Source organism: Pecten maximus, chromosome 12, assembly GCF_902652985.1.
Source record: "Pecten maximus chromosome 12, xPecMax1.1, whole genome shotgun sequence".
In the NCBI taxonomy this organism is placed as follows: Eukaryota; Metazoa; Mollusca; class Bivalvia; order Pectinida; family Pectinidae; genus Pecten; species Pecten maximus.
The window spans coordinates 23,510,551-23,537,811 of NC_047026.1; the positions used below are offsets into that span (position 1 = coordinate 23,510,551).

Below are 27,261 nucleotides of genomic sequence, written 5' to 3' on the forward strand. Positions count from 1 at the left end.
CAATAACCAACTTCAATGATCAAAATCAAAGATGGCTGTCTGTCCATCATTTGGTTTTTCAGATCACAAATCTAAATTGAATTAGCACAACTTTTCAAGAAATAGCAATAACAAGAATTACTTATGGATGGACGGACCATGGATGCAGGACAATTTGAATAGCCTACTATCTGATGATGGTGGTCTAATAATGTGCCAGTAACTGTATCCCGACTATACTTAGTAAGCAAAGTAAGGCTTCTTTAAAGTGTCGTAGCTTAGTTGAAAGCTGGTCTGCTTTGGTGGTTTTACTTGGAATGCATTGATAGTCGCCTCTTTTGTGTTTCAAGTCAGCAGTTAATACCTGGGTGCAAGAAATAGATGATTGGTTCATGTAAGACACCCTCTGCTAGCTTGCCCAACACCCACATAATATGTGGTTATTGAGAAAGGTCAGTTACGTGAACAAACTTTGCTGCCATTCATCAGAGCAAGACAGTGGCCAAATATTGTGACCCTTGGCCCCTTGGTTACCAAGACGAGATTGTTCAATCACATTTGACACCTACTGATTAAAGGTGTTATGGATTGGTCATAGTCATTAAAATATTCATTTAAAGAATATTGACAGTCCTTCATTGCAGCATGCTAAATTTCATTACTCTCGGCCCCTTACTATTTAGAAAAGGTAATTTCGAAGAATTAAACTCAATTTACCCATGACCTTGAAAGTATGCCAAGGTAATTGATTTGAACAAATGGTATAATTAATTTGAACAAATGGTAGCCCTTCATCCCAGTATGCTTCAGGCCAACATCATGACATTTAGTCTCTTGGTTTTTAAAAAAATGTTGATTTCAATCATTTGCACAGACCAATAATGAAAGACCTTCATCAATATATTGACTCTAGATGTCTTGGTTATTGAAATGGCATTGAAGCTGAATTTAGAAGATAAATATTGACGTTGGATTAACCAAAAAGCAATGAACACTTTACCACAGTACAAGATCATTTGCCCTTCGGATAGGTAGGATACATATAAATAACAAGGTCAATGGTATAAGGTTTAATCACATAATATAAATCCAGCATTAATTAATACATTTGCAGTGAATGTAAAGAATACCAATATTTTGTATTGATTCAGGTAAAATATAATACATGGTTGATATATAACGTAAAAGTGACTTATACAGGAATATAATTACATAAGAATAGGTGAAGCAAATCTAATTCATCTCTGTGTAGCACCTGGACAGTAGACATGTAAATTAGGCTGTGCAGTAGGTGTAGCTACTAATCAGGTGGACATAATAGATCATAAGAGCACTTGGCACCCTGTCACAATGCAAAATATTCAAAAGTCCAATAGGCCTGTATTGCCCACCTGTCCTGTAGCTTGTGAAGTGACTCTAATACTTTTTAGAATTTTGTGAAAAATCACAACTCTGTTAAATTTAAAGTCTACCAAGATCATAATAATTCTAGCCTTTCATGTCAGCCATTCTTTTACAAAATTTCATTATCCCAAGTCTGATGACCAGGAAAAAGAGAACAAATTTGATCTCTTTCCCTGAAATGTCAAGGTCATACTTTGTAGGCCTTTCATATTCTAGCATATTGCTGGCTTGGTATGGTATCCCATAGTCTCTTAAGAAGAAGTCATTCAAAGATTTCAGCTCATTTGTCCCTGCTGACCTTCAAATAAGGTCATGGTCATGGTCACTAATTTGCTACTGGCTGATCACTGACCTTTTAGCTAATTGAAATAATTCATATGTAATTAAAAAATTGAAGCCAGACACATTGATGTAATGGACGACAGATGCGGCACCAATGTATCAGCTCACATGTCCTTCGGCAGGTGACCTTATAAAAATTTGATAAAAAATTCCAATTAATGATTACATGATTCTGAAAACAACTTTAACTTTTAAGGGACTGATTAAAATATACATACATATTCTATTTATGTTTACAACAATTGTGAATCATTGTAGTCACTTCAATTATTCATATTTATTGGCCTTAATGAAGCTGTGCTGGTGCCTCATACATTTCACAACCATTACTTCATACTATCAACTGCATCTACCAAACAGCATTCCAATTTTTTATTTTGTGAAAAATGTTGGTATAGAATTAAAATCCTCTTATGTTTAAATTGAATTGAAGTTTAATTTTTCGTTTCCTCCATTTCTTCAACCTTATAAATATTATTTCGCTTTTGGAATCCAATTGGAATCTGAGCTCGCACTTCATCCACATAGCTTGGGTCAACATCATCATATATGATGCCCTCCTCATGTTCCATGGTTGAAATGACAGACCCCCAGGGATTCACCAGTGAACTGTGCCCCCATGCATGGTAAGAAGCAGTTTCATCCCTGGCAGGAGAAACTGTGGCTACATACAGTTGATTGTCAAGGGCACGTCCTCTCTGAAGTAGTTCCCAGTGGGCAGGCCCAGTTGTCATATTGAAAGCCCCTGGAAGTATGATTAAAAAAATATATTTTATAGCAACATAACTTTTATTACCTAATGATAATAGGATTACCTGTATGGGTAATTCAGTCTTATCTTACATATTTTTGAAAAAACGAAATTTTGCGTTCTTCATATATTCATTTCATTATAATAACCATTTTGAAATTAACAAAATAAGTTAAATGATGGTGATACTTGGGGACATACACGTCCCTGTGTGATACTGTAGTAGAACTGGATTTGTCAATCACTCAAGTACCATGACTGCCAGGTAGGTCTTCTAATACCCCAAAAGCTTATAATAATTCTAACTCTGGTTGTTCCACCATCAAATATTTCTGACATGATAAATCATTTATTGTACATATATGATACAAAGTACATTGTTCTAATACTTTATGGTATAAATTGACTTTTGTCATAACCATTTTCTCCAGTTTTAACACCAGATTTTAGACATTTGACTGACCAGATATTTATTTATAATTAATGGAAGGCCAGCTGACATACAACTTGCTTGCTTTCCCGAAGAGGACTTGAGTTCCAGTCGAACAAGAAAAGTTAACTCCTGCCCGCCACTAAGGTTTTTCACTGGATGAAGTTTCCCCCCGTATTTAGACCCCCTTCACAATTAAATCTGTGGCTAAAAGACAGATATATATAAATAATTGTAGAGAAAACTGGTGTACACCAGTCCTCTCTAGAAGACTAAAGAAATGACTCTAAGTCACCTGAACCAGACAATACTCCCCGATTTTTACCACATAATCAAATAAAGCTTGTTTTCATCTTTTATCATTCAATTATTTAAAAATTCAAATAATGCTTATCTATTTAAATGTCTTAAATGTGGACTTCTGAACAGACAAAACTAGAACATCTAAAAATCATACCTGGATACACAATGAGCTTGCATCCTCTCTTATTGTAGATTTGAGCCATTTCAGCAAATCTGATATCATAGCATATGCCCACTCCGATTTTACAGTATGGTGTATCAAATGTAGTGAACCTGTTACCAGGACTCAACGTTTCAGATTCCTGGAATCTAATTTTACCGGGGATGTCAATATCGAACAAATGCATCTTCCGATGCTTGGCTATCATTGTGCCCTCCGGATTGTATACGGTACAAGTGTTGAATAATTTGTCGCCGTCCCTTTCCGGTATGGATCCTCCTATCAAGAAAACTCCATTATCTTTTGCAGCTTTTGCCAAAACTTGTGTTGAATCTCCTGGGATCTTTTCGGCATATTCCGGAAAATACGAGGTGCCATAAGGAGAATTGAAGCATTCTGGAAGAGCAATAACCTGGGCTCCTTTAGATGCTGCCTCTTTCACCAGTTTTGCAACTTTTACAAGATTGTCAGCTTTAGTTGCAGTGACAGCCAGCTGCACCAGCGCTAAACGGAAAGTAGCCATTGTGAATTCAGAGTAGTCTCCCTTGCAAAAGTGTTTACGGAATCTCTCGTATTTCTTGCTCGCGGTTCATGTATCGTCCGAGAGCTACGAACAAAAGGGGAGGAAGATGGCGGCTGCTACTGGTAGAGTCGATGAAATGGTCAAAGACTATTTGCTGTATCGAGGTTTTACGAGCGCTCACAGGGCATTTGAAGCGGAATTGAAAAATGAAAAAGAGAGAGGTTTAAGGGTAAGTAGCTCACACTTGAATGGGTTGAGTGATACGATGTAAATCGGAAAATCAACGTGAGAACTGCGAAGATAAACATCAGGAAATATTTGCAGCGGAATAGCTAACCAGAAAGTGTTGTGAATGCAAGCACATTCGATGGTTTTGAATCTACTTTGGGAATGGAACGCAAGGAGGTCCATAACAGTAACGTTAAATCTTATTAAAGGCCGTTGACTGATATACATTGTACATAGATAGCAATCATTGTTACTGAATAAGTGAATTGGCCTGATGTAAACAGAAACCAAATTACACTGACCAAACAATAAGACAAAAACAAACGATAACGATGTTTGGCCGAATTTATTACAAAAAAAAAGAAGAAGAAAAAAAACCCAGCAATCATTGATAATGCACGTATACGTATGACAAATTGATAACACACACTTAAGCATACAGTCAAACCTGTATTAAGCGGTCACCCAAGGGACCGACAGAAAATGGCTGCTTAAGACAGGTGGCTGCTAAATCCAGGTTCACCAGAAGCTCACAACAAAAAACCAAAGTTTTCATAAATTTATTGCATCTGAAAAAATCTCCAATTGTTACATATCACATAAAGTTTCTCATGATAGCGTGCAATGTGCAAAGACTTGACAAGTGTGAAGGGTCTGAGTGTGAAGATTTTCGATAACAAAAACAAATCATGTGACAAAAAATAATAAAATCTGGTCATCTGATTACCTCAGGTGTTTACCTCCGGACACAATGGCTGCTCAATACAGTATGACCACTGGCCGTGTTAGACAGGTGACCGCTTATTTAAGGTTTATTATATAGTATTTTCCATCAGTCGGACCACAGAGAGGCACAGACTGGCCGGATAACAGAGGTGATCGCGCTTATTCAAGGTGACTGTTCAAGCAGGTTTGATTGTACATTCAATAATGCACACTGAACTATCGACCAAAGCTGTAGTAAAACAAATAGATATAAGAACTTCATAGATAAGACGTAAACAATTAAGCAAGCAAATGAAATATCTCTCATAATCAGTCATTTTTACTAACACCACAACGTCATGAATACTGCATCTTCGACAAAACAATGCATTGCACTCATGAACAACTTGATGGAATGTGTCTGACAAATCTGATTGGCTGAAGTTACATCACAGAACACTTGCACCAGCTTGAAATATAATGTTTTATCACTATCACAGAGAGCAATTTGATATTATTTGCATAAATTTGTGATCCGATGTAGACCAATCAGTATCAGATTATTGCAGATACGAAAACGTGAAATGTAATAGATAAATATATTTCTATATATATACTGTATACGTAGATATATAAGATGTTTTATAGAGGTCTTATCTCTTGACGTGTTGAGCCTATGAAATTGTTGAAATAAGATTGCTGACTGTTTCCTGGCTGACACTCTGCCAAATGTTTCTATTTTTTTTGGTATCCTTTAAAAATATGATATTGGTCGATCAACTAATATTAGATATATCTTTTTAAGTCTGTGATCTTATAAAAATAAAGACACCAGAAACCTATGGATTAGGCTGATGCATATGACTCATACAGACTTTATCATCATATTCATGTTCATATTTGCATTTTAGATATATATGGCAAACAAGAATTTTCTTGTTTGTAAATTAGACTTGTATTGTGTTTTCTAGTCAGACAAGGTTATTTGCGAAAATCTGTGAATGTTCACATTGTACATATCCACATTGATGAGAAGTAATTGTCAGTCAGTAGAGGTTTACTACAGAGTAGAGACACTTCATTATAATAATGGCCGGTAATAAATGGGCTCGAAACGCCCTCAGAAAGTCCAGACAGTCTCAATTTGTGCGACAGTTAAGTGCCCCCTAAAACTGTCCGGGTATTGGATATCAGTATATATTTTATTGATAGCCTTACTTCTGTTACAAATTGTTATTATGAAAAGATATTTGTTTGAATAGTTTTTTTTGACAAATTTCTTATTGTTTGGATTATAGTATAAACAAATTACCAATTTTTTGAAAGGTGGAAACTTGGTCATTTTTTGATACTTTATAAAATAATTGAAAATCTTTTATTAACTTTTGCATATTTTATGCATTTTAATACAGGAATTTATGTCACTTTGGCATAGGACAGACAAGACAATTCTGTCTGGACTGTACAGGTTTTAGATTGTGAGTCTGTTTCTCCCTGGGCTTTACCTCATGGCCCCTTCCTTACATATAAGTCTGTTCCTTTAATGAGATGTTATGTCTTTATTTCCTGAAGTTAATAATGATAATATAAAAGAGCCATTCATCATTTTAATGGATCAATGATTTGCATTCATTTCAGGCTGACAGGCTAGTTGAACAGCTTTATAGCTACATAGTAACCTATGATCTTGCATCATTACGTGAATTTTGGAACAACCTGAATCATCGCCTTTTCTCACGACTGGAGCAGCGATATATGCCAAGCGTTCGTAAACTGGAGGTTGGACTCCTGAAATTCTACATAGTGTATGCATCACAAAATAACCATCAGGACAAAGTCAGGGAATTCTTTGAAAAAATGACGCCAGAAATCCAGAATCAGCCAGAATTTAAAGATTGGTTTTGTAAGTAAAATATATTGGATATCTGTTTTTTATTCATTGAGTTATTTTTCTATTCTTTTTTTGTGATTTGTGTTGCCTCTATGTTAAAATACCACAGTAATATTTTGATATCTGATGAAAGGCAGGTGTAATATCAGTATTGATGAATGTAGCATGGATGTTTAAAAAAGTGATCTAATTTTTTTTTAGCTTTCCCGTTCATCAAGTCCCCTGAGGAGAATACAACATTTGTGATGTACTTTACAAAGCACTGGCAGGACACCTACTTCCTATCTCTACACAACTTCCTGAGTGTCATCATTCAGGCCATGCATATCCTTTTCAAGTGACAATTAATTATGAATAATGCTGCTGTTTAAGAATGAACAAATTGGAACTAAACAAGTCATATACCAAAATGTTTGTCTGGGCATGTAATCTCTCAAATTTTAACTCATGAATAATTTGCTGTATAACAGTTTCTTCTGTAGAATTACTTTGTGGTTAGATGCATCAATAAACAATTATTAGTTACACAAATAATCAAGAATTAGTCACACAAATAATCAAACCTGAAAAATAACTATCCTGTTATCCTCATACGTGTCTATAATACACAATAGGGGCATTTGTTTAACTGGATTTGACTTAAGGCATAAGCACTGAATTTGTTTTGACCTTGAAATGCAAATGGCAGGTGTGAATAATATAACACAAATATGGCATTTCAATTGATAAAAATGCTCCAATGACTGATCAGACACATCTGATCATCGTAAGAAGGATATTTTCAAGTAAAATAGTTATACCGTAGAGTTTGGGGATTTTTTCAGAAATTTGCACCAATGCCCATGTTTACACATGATATATACTTACTAACAATTGATCAAGTAACTAACATTTATGTATGTTGTACCATAGGAGTGATTAATGGGCTAAAATATCACAGGATTTGTTATTTAGATGACCCTTCAATGAGATTCAAGTTAAGTGTACTTTGTCTTAATTTGATGAAAATAAAATCCTTTTTTTTTTTTTTTTTTTTATCAAGCTATACATACAGAATTTCATTTCATGTTGAGTGAATCAGGCTCGCTGGGCCTCCTGTAATTTTTCTTTTAAAGTGATTTATGATATATTTTAAAGAAGACAAGGAAAATTTCAGAAAAAAAACAAAGAGAAAAAAATGATTTAGTAGACTTCGATAGTCTAGTCAGTGGGCATTTTAAAAGTGTGCAGTATTTAGGGAATTGTGTAATATAAAAGTTTACTTTGCAATAGAAACTTTATACTTAAATCTATTCTCTCAATTCTGTGTAATGATACTCTCTTTTAAAATTTGTGGCATCATTCAGTTTCATGTAGGGAATTATTAAATAGCCTTTCTTATCTTAAGTTTCAAAGCAATTTCCGAGTTATGACCTTGACCTTTTGAACCTGCTCCTACCCTTCTAAACTTTGACATTGAGCACAAAAGGATGAAAAACCTACAAGAGGAGAATGAGATGATGAAACAAAGGGTGAGAAGAAACATTAATTACTGTTTGATCATAATAAAACCTATCATCCCTGTGTACTTGTGTAGTAGCGGTAGTCATTCTGTGTTATGGAGAATTAGAAATATTAATGGTGTATGTGTACAGATGTAGCTTCTACAAGAAAATTCAGCTTTGACTAGGTAGGTTGTTGGTGACATGAAAATAGCAACACATAATATATATATTGTGCATCAGCTAGAGATTATCATACTTCAGATAACTTGATTTTTCCTAATCTATATTTTTATTTTCCCGCCATAAAATGGGGGGGGGGGTCTATAGCATTGCCCTTGTCCATCCTGTCATTGCGTTGTGTCACATCATCATTTCTTAATAGTTTTTGATGGAACTTCATACACAAAACACAGCTTATACACAAAATACATTAATTTTTGTGCTTCAGGGTTCCAAGGTCAAAGTCACTTCATAGACACCGTCCTGTTCCGATTTAATTTTAACACATCAATCACAACTTCATTCTTTGACAAATTTTCACCAAACTTTATACAATGGTCAAGTATGAGTATACTGTTGACATTTTGGTATTTCAGGATTCCAAGATCAAGGCCAAGGTCACTGTTGCTAAATATAGAAAATCATCAACTGTTTCAATTTTAACACCTAGTAACATCATTCTTTCAAAGAGTTTCATCAAACTTTAAACATAGTTCCAGTATGAGTACAAGGTATACTTCGGACATTGTTATGTTTCAGTGTTCCAAGGTCAAGGCCAAGGTCTCACTTGCTCTATATAGAAAAGCATCGGCTGATTCAATTAAAACACTTAGCACCTTCATTCTTTCATGGATTTTGGCCAATACTTATGCAAAGGTCACATGGCAGCCGAGGCATTGCTGTCTTACAGACATTTTCTAGTTCAACTTTTAAACATACCATTGTACTTATTTTTAACCCCCAATATCCACATCTACTGTCAGTGCTATATATACACAAACTTGCATCATATATGTACTGAAATCTAGCTTTAATTTCCCAAAGCTACAGGGTATAGATTTTAAAATTCAATCAAAGATATATGTGTATAGTCAAAGTACAACAAATAAATTATATTCAGATAATCAAAGTTTTTTTTTCTATGTATTCCAGCTTCTTGGATCTAACCACAAACCGGAGACTGAAAGCCAACTAAGAAATCAACCACCAAATGAGCCCATTAGCAGGGGAGCTAACTCTATGGATCTGATCTATGACTTTTCAGCATTGGCAGAGTATGTATGATTGTACATTGTAGTTATCTGTCATCCGCTGATTTCGGTGTCAATATTTGAAATGTTTTTTCAGAAGCCAAGCATTGAAAGGATCAAAAGACTTAAAAGCATACATTTTAGAAGTACCTGGAGCCTTAAAGTATTTATGTCTCTACTTAGTATGATATAAAGTCAGAAGCTAAAGCATTCTCCCATCATTCTCAGATTTGTCTCCCATTTCACTTGTTCAAGATTTTACTGACACCCTCTAGAGTGTGATATCTCTGTCTCCCCCTAGGACAGATCGCTTGTTCGTGCAACAAAACTGTGATGTCACAGCGACAATACAATGATGTCACAGAGACAATACAATGATGTCATAGAGGCAATACAATGATGTCACTTAGATAATACAATGACATCACAGTGACAATACAATGACATCACAGTGACAATACAATGATGTCACAGAGACAATACAATGATGTCACAGAGATAATACAATGATGCCATAGACAATACAGACGGTATAATGACATCACAGAGACAATACAATGACATCACAGTGACAATACAATGACATCACAGTGACTATACAATGACATCAGACAGTGACAATACAATGATGTCACAGAGACAATACAATGATGTCACAGAGACAATACAATGAGAGACAAAACAGACGGTATAATGTCACAGAGGCAATACAATGACATCACAGAGACAATATAATGACATCACAGTGACAATACAATGATGTCACAGAGACAATACAATGATGTCACAGAGACAATACAATGATGTCGCAGAGATAATACAATGATGCCATAGAGACAATACAGACAGTATAATGATGTCACAGCAACAATACAATGATGTCACAGAGACAATACAATGATGTCACAGAGACAATACAATGACATCACAGAGACAATATAATGACATCACAGTGACAATACAATGATGCCACGGAGACAATACAATGACATCACAGTGACAATACAATGATGTTACAGAGACAATACAATGATGTCACAGAGACAATACAATGATGTCACAGAGACAGTATAATGATGGGAGAAAAATATGTATCCCCTACCTTGAGGAAGTGGCAGAAGAATTTATTTAACCCTCAGTGTAATATTCTTCATTGTCCTACCCTTAGAGGTAGATCCTCGGGTAAGACAACATAGAATATCATCCCATGACTTGGAGATTTCTCTGTCATACCCTTCGTAGGGGAAGATTCTATTGATCATGAATTTAAAACAGTTCCTGCAATATATGAATTATTGCTAAATTTACCACAAAATATATACTATAATTGTTTTTGTGTGTTGTTCATTATTACAAAAGTAGTAATATTTTTCAAGACTGGAATGGTAAATAAAATTAACAGTAAGTTTTTCATTACAATTTTCACGACAATATAATTGATATAGGCAACCTTCTTATTTCTGTTTTGATGTTCAGAGATTTTTGAAATTGTCAACAACAAACAATTGTTATGAATCACCTTACAAACCATCGATTTCCTTATTTTATAGTGAAAGTTTTGAACAAGAAAAACAACAAAAGACAACTCGAAGATTTCCTATCAATTTTTCTACACCACCTCTCCTGGGTAAAAAATCAACCAATCGAAGTGGGGGAAACAATAATTCTAAGAAAACTGACCAATCAGCATCCAAGACAGTATCTAAGCCGACTACAAAGGCAAAAGTCTCAAGCAAGCCTGTTAACATTCAGACCAAGCAGTTAAAACCTTCCCAAGTCCAGGTAGGGTTGACCCCTCCACAGGGCCAGTCACGAGGAGGAAATGGGGGCCCTGATCAGATGAAGTATTCAGGAGAACATGGTGACCGCAATGTACAAAGGTCTCCAGCCAAGGCCACCATGGTTGATTCAGAGGAACCCCAGGGGAGTCCAGGCCTGGCAGTAAGTGTACGACAGAAAGCTATTGACCAGCACATGAATGAAAGGGGACAACTCCTGGGTAACCCTGATCTAAAAACTGAGAAGGTAATCAGAATTCATTCTGATGTTTGTTTATTATATTGGGATGTAAATTGTATATTTATTCAGGGTGATAACTCCACAATTTTTCCTTTTTATCAACTTCCGTCATGTTGTAAATTTACTCATGGCTGGCTGGCTGGCTGGCTCCTTTCCTTTCAGAGCCATCAGCATGTGCTTCGGCGACACAAGGGGGTGGCGTGTATCTCCCTCTGATGAGAAAGTTGATGTATTCATCAGGACTGTAGGACAAAAGGGCTCCCTGGAACAGACATAGGGTGCGACAGGGTCCTCTTCAGTCCAGTGTCAAACACCATGCCATGTGTCAGAGACATTCACATTTTGCATAGCCACTTTTACATGTGAAAGAATATCATGTAGTCACAGTTAGCAGCATGCATTGTGATGTACTGCATTCTGTTATAAAATACTTTTAACGTGTGATTTATGCATGATTACAGAGACAAAGTGAGGGAGATATTAGTCCAGTGAAGCGAGGTTTGATGGGGAAATCCACGCCTCCTGTCACCAGAGCCCAATCAGCTGGAACCACAGACACACCCACCGTCACACCCCTTAATACAACTAGATCTGTGAGTGTCGTGGAGACGTCCAAAACCATTGGCTTTCCTAAACAGGTGGAGATGATCCAGTTTCCTTCTGAATCAAAATCACCTCCAACAGGTATAAGAAACTGATCTGATGTCATATCTATGTAAAACATTCACATTTTGGTTGCGCTAATAGAAAAATATGGTAAACTATTGTAAAAAAATTATTAAAGATTATTTTTCGGCCTCGTAAAAACTTTGATATGGCAGCCACGGCGGCCTTTTGTAACATGATTGCGCAATCATAGTTTTCCTGAACAACACCTATTTCAAACTTCTTCTCAAGTTCCAACAGTTGGATTCAGCACTAACTTACCTGAAATGACCCTGAGATGATCCTGACCAAGTGTTGTTATTTTTTCGGGTAGGTCTGAAATCCAAGATGGCCGTCATGGCCGCCATCTTGAAAAACACATTTTAAACTTCTTCTCCATTTCCACTGGTGCCATTGAACTGGAAATTGGTGAGGATGTTAAGGAAGGGAAGCCAACAAACTGTTGTTATTTTTCCGCCTCGTAAAAACTTGGCAGCTATGGTGGCCATTTTGTAACATGAAAGGCAGTCATGGTTTTCCTGAACAACACCTACAGGATTCAGCTCTAACTTACCTGAAATGATCCTGGAGATGGTCCTTACCAAGTGTTGTTTATTTTCTGCTCGGTCCAAAATCCACAATGGCTGCCATGGCCATCAGTGCCACCATACTTTAGAGGGTCTTTAGAGTCAGATGACCGTTAAGGCCCTTGGGCCTCTTGTTAATAATGTAGTTATTATTAGCTCACCTGGTCTGAAACCCATTTTCAATAAACAGTGAGCCTGGACCCCCAGGGGTATGAAGGTTTGGGTCCAGTAGGGGAATTATTGAAAAAAAATTAATATCTTTCTTCTGTTTCAGTGGCAGGATTCTGTCTAATTTGGATCTGTACCATACTTGGGTTAAAGAAAATAAATTTTGTAAAAACGGTGGTTCTGGTTCCCCTAAGGGGTGGGGCCCAATTAAGGAAATTTGGCTAATTCTTTAAAATCTTTCTTTTATAGGAATGACAGAATTTTGTCTTAATTTAAGGTCTCCATATGAGAGATACGGATGCACTCTGTAGCAATCACTCTATTTTTCTGTCCACCTGTCTTTCTGGGTCATCCTCAAATTAAGTTCACAGCTGTTATCTCTAGCATTTATTTATGAATTTATTTGGTCAATATGTTCAGTTCATAAAAATACATATTGAGGTCAAAAATCAAGGTCATTAGGCCAAAAGGTCAAATTCAAATTTTGTATCTGTTCACTGATGAATATTTTGTTTGTCGGAATTAAATCAGAAGTCAACTGACCAAAGATCTAGGTCATTTGGGTCCAAAGAGAAGGGCTTTGCCATAATCACTGAGATATCCAGGTGAGCGATACAGGCTCTCTGGGCCTCTTGTAATTTTTTTTGTACAGGTACTGAGCTTGTTTATCACAAATAATCCAGTGAACTAGATCTGTTTGTAACTTTTAGGTGCAGAATCCTGTCCATTTCTACTGCTAAGTCAAGTAAGTAAAACAAAAATAACTATATCTTATTTAATGGATAAAAGTACACAGTGGGTCATACATTTGGAAGGAAATAAATATCTACAAGGTGAAGTCTTGAACATTTGTGTCTTTACTGTCTAATGTAAACACTCTGATGGATTCTTTCTGCTACCTCTGATGTTTGGTGTCTAATATTACTAGACTGGCTCCTTTCTCTAGAATATCAAAATTTCAAATAAAAATAAGATGTTTACTTTTGATCTGTAAGAGATCTGTCTGAATCTGATCCTAGGTGTTCAAACTAGGTTAAGTAGTAAATCCTGATTTAAATCAGATTGGGTAGATAATCTAGTACATGTATTAGAAAAAAAGCTTGGAAAAGCTATACAAGACTGGTTATTGTATAATGTTGAAGATTTGTTTGTTGTCTTATAGTTACTGGGGAATGTTACCATAAAATGTCTACTTCTAATGTTTTCTGTGTACTGTTTAGTATTTAATGTCAACTACCGGTATCTATTGTGTATTTTCTACAGTTCACTAGTTAATGTCTACTGTCTAATATTTACTGTCTACAGTTCACTAGTTAATGTCTACTGTCTAATATTTATTGTCTACAGTTCACTAGTTAATGTCTACTGTCTAATATTTATTGTCTACAGTTCACTAGTTAATGTCTACTGTCTAATATTTACTGTCTACAGTTCACTAGTTAATGTCTACTGTCTAATGTTTATTGTCTACAGTTCACTGGTTAATGTCTACTGTCTAATATTTATTGTCTACAGTTCACTAGTTAATGTCTACTGTCTAATATTTGTTGTCTACAGTTCACTGGTTAATATCTACTGTCTAATATTTATTGTCTACAGTTCACTAGTTAATGTCTACTGTCTAATATTTATTGTCTACAGTTCACTAGTTAATGTCTACTGTCTAATATTTATTGTCTACTGTTCACTAGTTAATGTCTACTGTCTAATGTTTATTGTCTACTGTTCACTAGTTAATGTCTACTGTCTAATATTTATTGTCTACAGTTCACTAGTTAATGTCTACTGTCTAATATTTATTGTCTACAGTTCACTAGTTAATGTCTACTGTCTAATGTTTATTGTCTACAGTTCACTAGTTAATGTCTACTGTCTAATGTTTATTGTCTACTGTTCACTAGTTAATGTCTACTGTCTAATGTTTATTGTCTACTGTTCACTAGTTAATGTCTACTGTCTAATATTTATTGTCTACTGTTCACTAGTTAATGTCTACTGTCTAATGTTTATTGTCTACAGTTCACTAGTTAATGTCTACTGTATAATGTTTATTGTCTACAGTTCACTAGTTAATGTCTACTGTCTAATGTTTATTGTCTACAGTTCACTAGTTAATGTCTACTGTCTAATATTTATTGTCTACAGTTCACTAGTTAATGTCTACTGTCTAATATTTATTGTCTACAGTTCACTAGTTAATGTCTACTGTCTAATATTTATTGTCTACTGTTCACTAGTTAATGTCTACTGTCTAATGTTTATTGTCTACTGTTCACTAGTTAATGTCTACTGTCTAATATTTATTGTCTACAGTTCACTGGTTAATGTCTACTGTCTAATGTTTATTGTCTACAGTTCACTGGTTAATATCTACTGTCTAATATTTATTGTCTACAGTTCACTAGTTAATGTCTACTGTCTAATATTTATTGTCTACAGTTCACTGGTTAATGTCTACTGTCTAATGTTTATTGTCTACAGTTCACTAGTTAATGTCTACTGTCTAATGTTTATTGTCTACAGTTCACTAGTTAATGTCTACTGTCTAATATTTATTGTCTACAGTTCACTAGTTAATGTCTACTGTATAATGTTTATTGTCTACAGTTCACTAGTTAATGTCTACTGTCTAATGTTTATTGTCTACAGTTCACTAGTTAATGTCTACTGTCTAATATTTATTGTCTACAGTTCACTAGTTAATGTCTACTGTCTAATGTTTATTGTCTACAGTTCACTAGTTAATGTCTACTGTATAATGTTTATTGTCTACAGTTCACTAGTTAATGTCTACTGTCTAATGTTTATTGTCAACAGTTCACTAGTTAATGTCTACTGTCTAATGTTTTTTGTTTACTGTCTAATGTTTACTGTCTAATGTTTATTGTCTAATGTTTATTGTTTACTGTCTAATGTTTATTGTTTAATGTCTAATGTTTATTGTTTACTGTCTAATGTTAATTGGTTACTTTTAATGTTTATTGTTGACTGTCTTCTGTTTAATGCATGTTTGCTGTCTAATATATACTGTAGTTTGTTACTATCTTATAATTCAATATCCTTTAAAAACATATCCTGTTGACATCTGCTATTCTGCACTTTAGGAAGAATATTGTGAACACAGAGCAGCACTATCATATTGTCGATTCTCAAATACCGGTCAGTATGTTGCCAGTGTAGATGTGGATGGAGTGGTCAAGTAAGTGTTGTGTCTAGACAGTTCTTTTGTTTCCTTTATCCCCTGTCCTTAACAAACTCAAGCTCTGAGGTTATCTTTGGTTGGTAATATTTTGCCTGTTAATATTTCAGGAAATCGTTATATTTAAACATTAATTACAAAACTTTTGAACCAGAGAATGGAATGATTGTAGGTGCAGGAAAAGAGGCCACAAGGGGAAAGTTAGGTGAAATTTATATTCCATTATCCTTCCATGTAACTGGGGCCGCGGTGGCCGAGTGGTTAAGGTGTCCCGACACTTTAACACTAGCCCTCCACCTCTGGGTTGCGAGTTCGAAACCTACGTGGGGCATTTGCCAGGTACTGACCGTAGGCCGGTGGTTTTTCTGTGGGTACTCCGGCTTTCCTCCACCTCCTAAACCTGGCACGTCCTTAAATGACCCTGGCTGTTAATAGGACATTAAGCAAAAACAAACCAAAAACAAACCAAACCTTCCATGTAGACAAAGGGGTTTTAACCAAATTATATTTAGAGAATGCTTGGGTGAAGGAAATTCATGTTGGGTCATCCGGAGGGCAATAAGGAAAATAGGAGTAAATCATTAAAATCCTGTCCATAATCAGGGCCCCATAACAGAGATACAAGTGTCCTGTAGTAATCACTGTCTGCCTGTCTTTCCATTCATTCACAAAGTTTGTTACCAGCTGATAACCTTAGTATCTATTGACCAATTTACATGAAATTTGGACAAGATGTTCAGGTCACAAAAATGCATACTGTGGTGAAAAATCAAGATCAAAGGTCAAAGTCATTAGATGCAAAGGTCAACGTCAAATTTTGTGTCTTTTCACGGATGGATATCTGACTTTGGTGTATGATGTATATTTTGCTCTCTTGCGATCATTCTTGAAGTCCAAATGTCAAATACATGTAGCAATCTCAGCGATATGGGCTTCTCAAAGATTATGGGGTATATATTGCTACAGGATGGGGCCCTTATGGCCCTGTGAGTGTTTGAGTGTCACAGGTTTTATGTAAACATTTTGTCTGTATTGGTTCAGGGTTTGGACATGGAGTCCCCAGCCTACCACCGCCGCTACCGTCATGTCCAAGTCTGCGTTCCTGTCCCTGGACTGGGCCAGCAAGTCTGACAGATGGGTAAGCTAAAAACATGTAACATATCAAGATCATGGGCTTGTATATCTAGGAACTTTTCCACTGAACCAGTGTCCCTATACCTTTGAGAGTGTGAATGATATATGCAACAATTGTCTAAATGAAAAGGAGACGTATTCCATCAGAATAGAATTGTCTCATTCCAGTATCACGTCTTGTAACATCTTGTCTGGGACGGTTAAAGTTGTTTTGCTGAAACTTGAAGTATACTGGCATCACACACTGAAGTAACACTGTATTTATATCTCCATGACCTTCATTTGGGGTCAAATAAATGAAGAATTTTCAGACAAATTACTGAAATATTGAGCTATTAAAGATAAAGTACAGAACAGTAGAACTGCATCAACCAACGAGTTTGGTTATTTGGTCATGCTTACTTTCCCCTGTAACTGTGAAAAATTTCAGTAAGATCTTGTCAGGGTTGTTAAGATATTTTGATGAAAATACTCGTTTCACCAACAGAAGATGTGAAGTGTAATGTTTAGGGCCACCAATAACCTATTGGCATTCACTGGAGCCAAACTTTTATTCATTCACATAAACAAATCTATCGTTATTATAGATCTCGGTTTGGTTGATTTGTTATACACAAACCAGACAGTTTTTACCTCAACCAATTAAGTTTAGCATGAAGAAAAGTCTTTTGAAAGAAAGAGTGAAAAATGAAATTATCAACAGAAATAATTTTTTGTGAAGTAATACCAGATATCCATCATTGATTAGGCGAAAGAGGACTATAAAATGACTTCTGATTTTGCAGTTATTATTGGGGAACAGATCTGGAAACATTCGACTTTTCGACGTCAAAGAAATGAAGTCCTTCTATGAAGCAACAGCTGATGCTAGCTATCCCAGGTAAAAGACACCATTTTATGTACATATAAAGAGTTTGTAACATACACATACCTAAATGAAGGTTCTTGTGAGGATTAGGATACTGTGTAACATGAAATGTTTGTGTGTACTTTCTTTCGTGGAGCTTTCAATTTATTTTGTGAGTACAAACGTTCGTGGTTAGCCAACAATTTCATAGTAACCACAAAAACAAAGTTATACACAACATATGTTTCATGATATATAGTAAGGTTAAAAAAGAGATGTTTGTGAAAAGTATACTTGCTATATTTGAGTCAAATTTTGTGCTGAGACAGATAAAAAAAAAATAGCTGCTCCATTGAATAGGCTTATCATGTGCCCAAAGAGATATCTATCCTCTATATTTCATTAGTTGTCTTTAACAATCACCCCTGTATAATATACTGACAGGGGAAAAAATAAACTGCAGGATAAGATTTTTGAAGTTAGAAATCAGAAAATCCTCATGCTTAGTGCGTAAATTAACATTAATCTTACTGTCTAGTTGAGATTTCCTCTTCTACATCATGCAGGAGTGAAAGGTTCTAGTTATGATGTCATGTAGCTTTTCTGATAACACACTTAAAAATAATCAAGATACAACTGTGTTCTGTTTGACATTGGCATGTTATAGGGTTATCAACCTGTGTACCAGTCCAGCGGGTGGATCCTTCGTGTGTTCAGCCTCAGTCAATAGGGCTCGGTCAGGATCCTCAAGTGGGGAAGGCAGCCCAGCCTCATCTATCAGCAAGGTCGGAAAGCTGACTCTGTGGGATCTACGTACCATGAAAGTCAATGTTAGTTTATCTTATATCATTGTATGTCATAACGTAAGAGAAATCAATATTTATCTGCTGTTGAAGATCAGTGAATGTTTACCAGTCTACCATGGATCTGTATAAGATCTTATATCAGTCTATAATCAAATTAATTTATAATATATAAACAACTTTTTTTTTTGTGAAAATTAGGGCCTGTTCGTTTATGCGGACAAAACAGTTCGTCAGTTTTTAAACAGACCTGCAAATGTTAATACAGGCCTTCAAAGTCTTTGTTGAGGCTCGTCTGAAAACAATATAAAATCACCAGGTTCGTCTTTAGTCATAAACGAACAACACCAGTCCAACTGATCCAACCGTTTGAACCGCAAAAACGAAAATGATTGCTGTTTTACATTTTCTTTGTATTAATGAATTTTCACAATCTCACAAATAATTACTACAAACCTTTAAAGCTGTAGGAACTCCATCCTCAATACTCCAGGGGTGACTACTGGAGTATCGAGGATGCAGGAACCCTTGTGTATCATAATTCAAGTAATACTTTACAGCACTTTCTTTTTCATGGTCAAAGTTTCATGATTTTGGTTTTGTAATCAGTTTATTTCATTTTAGTCACACTGTACATTAATGGTCGATACTTCTGATTATTGGCCTGTCACCAATGCCTGATGATATATTGTTCCAGTTTAATGGAGAGTATAAAGTCAATATTATTTCTTCCTACTCCAGTAAACCCATACATATATCCAGAGTTTGTGATGACTCTGGGTTTTATTAGGTCACCTGAGACGAAGTCTCAAGTGACCTATTCTAATCCCCTTTTGTCCGTCGTCGTGCGTCGTCCGTCCGTAAACAATTTACATTTTCGACTTCTTCTCCAAAACCCCTAAACCAAACTCAATGAAATTTGGCAGGAAGCTTCTATGGCTAAAGGTCAACCAAAATTGTAAATTATATGGTCCCCAACCCCCAGGGGCCTGAGGGGCGGGTCTAAAAAGGGTCAAATTGACTAAAACTTCAAAAATCTTCTTCTCTACTCCCAGATATGGTGGAATCAAACACTCTTCATAGATGGAAGGTTCTTAGGTGATTTACCAAAATTGTAAATTTCATGACCCAGGGGTCTCACGTTTGCCCCTGGGGAGGGGGTAAACTTTACTATAGTTATATAGGGAAATCACATTTTTGACTTTTATTTGTTTTATTTCTTTTGGAATTCATTCTAATTTGGTTAACATTATCAGCAGGGGATGACAGTTTGATGGCATGCACATGTTGGCCCTGACTGACCCCCAGGGGCTGATGGGCGAGGGCTAAAAAGGGCCAAATTGACTGAAATTTCAAAAATCTTCTTCTCTACTCTCGGATAATATGGAATAAAATACACTTCATAGATGGCAGGGTCTGAAGGTGCTTTACCAAAGCTGTGAATTTCATGACCCCGGGGTCTCAAGTTTGCCCCTGGGGAGGGGGTAAACTTTACTATAGTTTATATAGGGAAATTACATTTTTGACTTTTATTTGTTTTATTTCTATTGGAATTCATTCTAATTTGGTTAACATTATCAGCTTGGGATGGCAGTTTGAGGGTATGCACATGTTGGCACTGATTGACCCGGAGGGGCTGATGGGCGGGGCTAAAAATGGTCAAATTGGCTGAAATTTCAAAAATCTTCTTCTCAAGACCGAAATAAGGTAGAATCAAATACTTTTCATAGTTGGAAGGGTCTTAAGGTGCTCTACTAAAATTTATTAATTTAATGACCCTGGGGTCATAAGTTTGCCCCTGGGGAGGGGTTAAATTTTACTATAGTTTATATAGGGAAATTAAATTTTTGACTGATTTGTTTGATTTCTATTGGAATTCATTCTAACTTGGTTAACATTTTCAGCATGGGATGAAAGTTTGATAATATGCATATGTTGGCCCTGACTGACCCCTGAGGGCTGATGGGCGGGGCCAAAAAGGGTAAATTAAATTAACTGAAATATTTCAAATCTCAGGTAACCGTTAAGGCCCATGGGCCTCTTGTTACAAGAGAAATACAGCACATGTAAAGTGATTGGAGTGACAACAAATACAGCAAAAATAGTTGAAAAGAGTTTTCTTTACCTGCCTGTAAATGCTGAAAAAATTACATAAATGCCTTTTATGAAAAAGAGGAGAAAATAATAAACTTCAATTGTAGGTAGGGTCTTCATTTAGCATCCTAACATGAAAGTACTGCATAGATACTAATAGATATATATGAGTGTAAAGTATTTGGTTAGAAAATAAGTTAAGGATTGTACAATTTCACAACGTTCGAAAAAGGTACCGTATGTACAAATTCATACCCCTTGAATTTATAGGTTGCGTGTGTTTTATTGGTGTTTAATTATTCAACTTATGGGAGTCAGATGGCATGTGTTGATACTTTTACCAGTAAGAATGTTTTGTGTTGTTACAGAAACAGCTGCCCATTGACCCTGGTCCTATGGCCATCAACTGTTGTTCATTCAATCATAATGGTCAGCTTCTTTTGACCGGGGCTGCTGATGGTGTTATTAGAATGTACGGTAAGTTTTCGTTTTGACCATTATTCCTTCTCTGGTTGTGAATTGTTACCAGAATTAACTTAAGAGCAATAACAGAGTTACCTCCCTTCCCTCATTCCCACTGGTATGCCATATGACCACTCTTTTACTACAGAAGCACCCTAAAACAGTTTTATATGTTTTCAAAATTAAACGAACTAACAAGCCCAGATCAGACAGAAAAGGTTTTTTTGTGTTCTAGCTTTTCAAGACAAAATAATGTATGCATGTTTTTTTTCTGTCCTTTTAAAGTCATGAACATTGTAGTTGTTTTGATCATTTTCTGGTACACTTAGAACTTTTTGCATTTGGCTCTGTTTGGATCCAAGTGGATTAAAGTTTCACAATCATTCTCTACCATGTATTTTCTACTGAAATAATATAATTACTTAAATAAATTAAAAGTCTGTGGAGTTGAATCTTGATATTTGTGTTTCAGACATTCAGCAGTGCCGTTGCATCTCACAATGGGATGCCCATAGTGGGGAAGTGCAGAGTCTACAGTTCTCCAACGATGAGACAACATGTTACAGTATGGGATCAGACTCAAAGGTAGGTTAAAAAGATTTCATACTCACCACATTCATTAAAAAAAAATTTATTTTGAGACTGAGGAAGTTCGTGTAAGTATGATATCAGGACTTGTAATAAAAGATGAACTTGTTTGTTGGCAATAAGTGATGATCATTATAATGTGTTGGCCATTATATCAGGTTTTTACAGCAGTGATATAGATATGATATTCTTGACTTCCTTGTCGTTACTTCCTGTATAGTTCCTGCAGTGGAGTGTTCACAAGCCCGGAGTCCAACAACAGGAACTGCCTATCCATCCAGGAGCCTCTCTTCCATTCCTTGCCAGTGGACTCTCCGGAGGAAAGGAGATCCCTAAGGGGAGACTATTCGCGTTTGACGGGGAGGGCCAGTATATATTGACTTGTGACAAAAACAAGGGCCTTATTTACAAGGTAAGTACAGTCCATGAAGTTATTATTAGAGATACTTTTGTCCATTTTTAGCTTAATTAGCAAGTATCGAGGTAAGATTGGGAATCAGTATTTAGGTTAGAGAGGGAATCAGGACAAGTATTTAGGGTAGAGAGGGAATCGGGGTTTGGGAGGGAGTTATGGGTTATTAGACAGTCATCCTGGCGACAGTTTTCGATCTTGTTAGGAATGGTATTTTGAATGTCATGAATCCATAATATGAAGATGTTCATTTCATCTCATATTGATGAACAGTTTTCTCAGGGTGACTTTAAGAATTCCAATAATCAGATGCCAAGTGATTATAGAAAGTTAATGAGATGCTGTCTTTCTATCAAGTTTTCTGAAAATCTTAAATTTGTTATGAAGTAAATAAAGATTTTAATTACACTTCAGTGTTCCTGATTTGTTGTCTTTTTAAATTGTGTGTGTGTAGATTACAAACAGCTTTGCCGTACAAGTAATATCTTAATGGATAATAACAGTCTGAACTTAAAGTTACAGTATATAATGTTCTGCATGAGCAATTTCAGATTGTGCCTATAATGACATTGATCACATTATTAAGTTATCTGAAGATTAGCAAGGACAGCATCATGCAACCAAAAATTTATCTATCCTCCTCAGATCCCTTAAAAACCATTTCACACATCTGGGTATGATGATATGTCAGCAAACTCATACCACTTCGTGGTCCCAAGTGGTATCGGTTTATTATTAGTCCCTCACCGGTGAAACCGGGGGACTGTAGGTTTACTCTTCGTCTATCTTGTACATATTAACATGTATGTAGCAGCTTCATTCCTTGAAGGATTTTGATGACATTTCACACAATGATAAAGGACCAAAAGATCTCGGGCAATTTGTGTTTCAGGGTTTTTGGGTCAAGGTCACTGTCACTATTTCTAACGGGGGCCAGAAGGGGACATATCTTGCTTTAGGAATACCCAGTATGCTAGTGTATATCGTTTTGGTTTTATTTTCAGATGAATATTAACAGAGATTGTATTTTTGATTTAGGTACTGGGCTATTGAAGCATGTCACAGTTGTATATATTGTGGTTTTAACAAAAGAAAGTAATTTTTCATTACATTGCAGGTAAATGGTGGATTGTCTAAAACATTGGATCTGAGTGGACACAAGTCTAACTTGACCACTGTCGACTGGTCACCTAGTATCGATACTCGGGTCTGTCTGACTGGAGCTATGGATGGAAAGGTCAACATATATACGCTGCTTTCGCAATAAAATAATCATGTCCAATTGTTACTGGCATATTCTTGTTAGGAAAGATCAAAGTGTCTGGGCGTTGTACAATAAATGCTAAGTTCAGCTTGTAAGGCCATTGTAACCTGGAAAGGTCAAGGTCATCTGGAAAATTCATCTAGAAAGTTCACCTAGAAAGGTCAAGGTCATGAAAGGCAATAATAATTAGGGCACTCTTGTGTCAGGGTCATCACTATCTGGATCACATGTCTTTCTATTTCAGGTCAAATGTATCATATTGTTGTACTTTCCCATTTATTAATTAGCCATGTAGTACCACTCTCATGTGTTAGTTTATATTTCTGAACATATCACAATACTGGTTATACAAAACTTATATATAAAACTAATTGTATAACCAGTTTATATAAACTATAATATTATATGTACTTCTATGTTGTGGTAAAAATGGTAATATGTCACCAGATATGTTTGGGGGGGGGGGGGGGGGGGGGGGATTTTGAAAAGTTCGAAAATGAAGACATGTGAATGACCGACAATATTGTATTCAGCATTTTAGTGGTACCATATACAATATTACTTATACCAGAGATATTTTATATGAATTTTTAAATCTATAAATGATATCAAACAAATTTAGATGCACTGATGAACCATATCCTAGCTGTATCTATCATGTCACCATACCCTGCAAACACAGCAGATTGTGTAAAAGTGTAGTGTAAATAAATGTCCAAATTCTTCTATTGGACAATAAATATTGGAACAGGAGTACACATGGACAAGGATATTAATATTATTATGTTTTACATATGCAATAGCTTTTGTGCAATAGGCCTGATGGCCATCTGGCATTTAGGGTAAGTAAGGAAGTGATCAGATGGATTGTTTAAGATGAAATCTGTGACATTTTATCTTGGACTGGATTAGGCATTTTAGAAATCCTCACACTCATTATTGTCTTTGAGTAAACTATTTTGAAATTGAGTATGATCAACCGCTACTGTATCAGAAGGATTGCTATTTCTGACATTTCTTACTCTATCAGACAACTTATACTCTATCAGACAACTGATACTCTATCAGACAACTGATACTCTATCAGACAACTGATACTCTATCAGACAACTTATACTCTATCAGACAACTGATGCTCTATCAGACAACTGATGCTCTATCAGACAACTTATACTCTATCAGACAACTGATACTCTATCAGACAACTTATACTCTATCAGACAACTTATACTCTATCAGACAACTGATGCTCTATCAGACAACTGATGCTCTATCAGACAACTGATGCTCTATCAGACAACTGATGCTCCATTAGACAACTGATACTCTATCAGACAACTGATACTCTATCAGACAACTGATACTCTATCAGACAACTGATACTCTATCAGACAACTGATGCTCTATCAGACAACTGATGCTTTATCAGACAACTGATACTCTATCAGACAACTTATACTCTATCAGACAACTGATGCTCCATTAGACAACTGATACTCTATCAGACAACTGATACTCTATCAGACAACTGATGCTCTATCAGACAACTGATGCTCCATTAGACAACTGATGCTCTATCAGACAACTGATGCTCTATCAGACAACTTATACTCTATCAGACAACTTATACTCTATCAGACAACTGATACTCCATCAGACAACTTATACTCCATTAGACAACTGATGCTCTATCAGACAACTGATGCTCTATCAGACAACTGATGCTCTATCAGACAACTTATACTCTATCAGACAACTGATGCTCCATTAGACAACTGATGCTCCATTAGACAACTGATACTCTATCAGACAACTGATACTCTATCAGACAACTTATACTCTATCAGACAACTGATGCTCCATTAGACAACTGATGCTCTATCAGACAACTGATACTCTATCAGACAACTTATACTCTATCAGACAACTGATACTCTATCAGACAACTGATGCTCTATCAGACAACTGATACTCTATCAGACAACTTATACTCTATCAGACAACTAATACTCTATCAGACAACTTATACTCTATCAGACAACTGATGCTCCATTAGACAACTGATGCTCCATTAGACAACTGATACTCTATCAGACAACTGATGCTCTATCAGACAACTTATACTCTATCAGACAACTTATACTCTATCAGACAACTGATGCTCCATTAGACAACTGATGCTCCATTAGACAACTGATACTCTATCAGACAACTGATACTCTATCAGACAACTGATACTCTATCAGACAACTTATACTCTATCAGACAACTGATGCTCCATTAGACAACTGATACTCTATCAGACAACTGATACTCTATCAGACAACTTATACTCTATCAGACAACTGATACTCTATCAGACAACTGATGCTCTATCAGACAACTGATGCTCTATCAGACAACTGATACTCTATCAGACAACTTATACTCTATCAGACAACTTATACTCTATCAGACAACTGATGCTCCATTAGACAACTGATGCTCCATTAGACAACTGATACTCTATCAGACAACTGATGCTCCATTAGACAACTTATACTCTATTAGACAACTGATGCTCCATTTGACAACTGATGCTCCATTAGACAACTGATGCTCTATCAGACAACTGATGCTCCATTAGACAACTGATGCTCTATCAGACAACTGATGCTCCATTAGACAACTGATGCTCTATAAGACAACTGATGCTCTATCAGACAACTGATACTTTATCAGACAACTTATACTCTATCAGACAACTGATACTCTATCAGACAACTGATGCTCCATTAGACAACTGATGCTCTATCAGACAACTGATACTCTATCAGACAACTGATGCTCTATCAGACAACTGATGCTCCATTAGACAACTGATGCTCCATTAGACAACTGATACTCTATCAGACAACTTATACTCTATCAGACAACTGATGCTCTATCAGACAACTGATGCTCCATCAGACAACTGATGCTCCATTAGACAACTGATGCTCCATTAGACAACTGATGCTCTATCAGACAACTGATGCTCTATCAGACAACTGATGCTCTATCAGACAACTGATACTCTATCAGACAACTGATGCTCTATCAGACAACTGATACTCTATCAGACAACTTATACTCTATAAGAATGAGGTGTTGGGGAGGATTGTGAAATTGAAATCTGTTAACATTTCAAAGGGGAATGTGATGTTTTTTGGGTTTAGTTTAAATGGATTGTTAGATAATATTTCAATGTTCTACATCAAATGAAATGAAAAATAAAAGTATTTATGTGTAAGAAAATTGTATTAATCAATTCCAGTATAGCAGGGGTGCTATAACCCCGACACATTTTAACATATGGTGATAAATGTTTTTTACAATATATCTGTTGTTATTTATTTAATTGTTATGTTTGCCTATTTGTATTGATTTGATGTTTAGTGTCACTTTCCATGTGTCACATATTCACATATTGCATTATTGTTTAAAAAAATGCTGCATTTAATATTTGCAATAAAGTTTTGCCATAATGCTTTCTTAATTTAGTTTTAAATTGAGTTAAAGAGTTAAACATCTACATCCAACTTTTTGTATACCTCACTTCATTTGAATG

The 27,261-nt window shown here is 35.8% G+C and overlaps 2 protein-coding genes across 3 annotated transcripts; one reads left to right on the forward strand and one right to left on the reverse strand.

Moving 5' to 3' along the window:
* Positions 1–1,036: 1,036 nt before the first annotated feature.
* On the reverse strand, positions 1,037–3,919 carry LOC117339550 (omega-amidase NIT2-like). Its single transcript, XM_033901230.1, has 2 exons — positions 3,364–3,919; positions 1,037–2,470 (listed from the first exon to the last, which is right to left on the reverse strand). Exons 1-2 carry the CDS (start codon positions 3,890–3,892, stop codon positions 2,160–2,162), a joined length of 840 nt encoding a protein of 279 aa, XP_033757121.1. The 5' UTR covers positions 3,893–3,919; the 3' UTR covers positions 1,037–2,159.
* On the forward strand, positions 3,908–24,130 carry LOC117339549 (WD repeat-containing protein 91-like). Of its 2 annotated transcripts, none has more exons than XM_033901228.1 (16): positions 3,908–4,121; positions 6,464–6,728; positions 6,918–7,040; positions 8,145–8,227; positions 9,353–9,474; positions 11,001–11,475; positions 11,931–12,153; positions 13,580–13,614; positions 15,974–16,068; positions 17,110–17,206; positions 17,988–18,082; positions 18,717–18,879; positions 21,315–21,423; positions 21,881–21,993; positions 22,217–22,408; positions 23,526–24,130. In XM_033901228.1, exons 1-16 carry the CDS (start codon positions 3,999–4,001, stop codon positions 23,673–23,675), a joined length of 2,463 nt encoding a protein of 820 aa, XP_033757119.1. In that variant the 5' UTR covers positions 3,908–3,998; the 3' UTR covers positions 23,676–24,130. The 2 variants fall into 2 exon arrangements, with proteins under 2 accessions (XP_033757119.1, XP_033757120.1); XM_033901229.1 differs by having other exon boundaries at positions 3,910–4,121; positions 11,001–11,391.
* Positions 24,131–27,261: the final 3,131 nt, after the last annotated feature.

What these genes read in the sequence shown, in the direction of transcription:
- LOC117339550 (XM_033901230.1), bottom strand. Translation starts at nt 3,892, where the DNA reads ATGGCTACTTTCCGTTTAGCGCTGGTGCAGCTGGCTGTCACTGCAACT. An exon ending in CAAGCTCATTGTGTATCCAG is followed by an intron (nt 2,471 to 3,363) that starts GTATGATTTTTA and finishes TCATACTTCCAG; the next exon opens with GGGCTTTCAATATGACAACT.
- LOC117339549 (XM_033901228.1), top strand. Translation starts at nt 3,999, where the DNA reads ATGGCGGCTGCTACTGGTAGAGTCGATGAAATGGTCAAAGACTATTTG. An exon ending in GACTTTTCAGCATTGGCAGA is followed by an intron (nt 9,475 to 11,000) that starts GTATGTATGATT and finishes CTTATTTTATAG; the next exon opens with TGAAAGTTTTGAACAAGAAA. An exon ending in TACGTACCATGAAAGTCAAT is followed by an intron (nt 18,880 to 21,314) that starts GTTAGTTTATCT and finishes GTGTTGTTACAG; the next exon opens with AAACAGCTGCCCATTGACCC.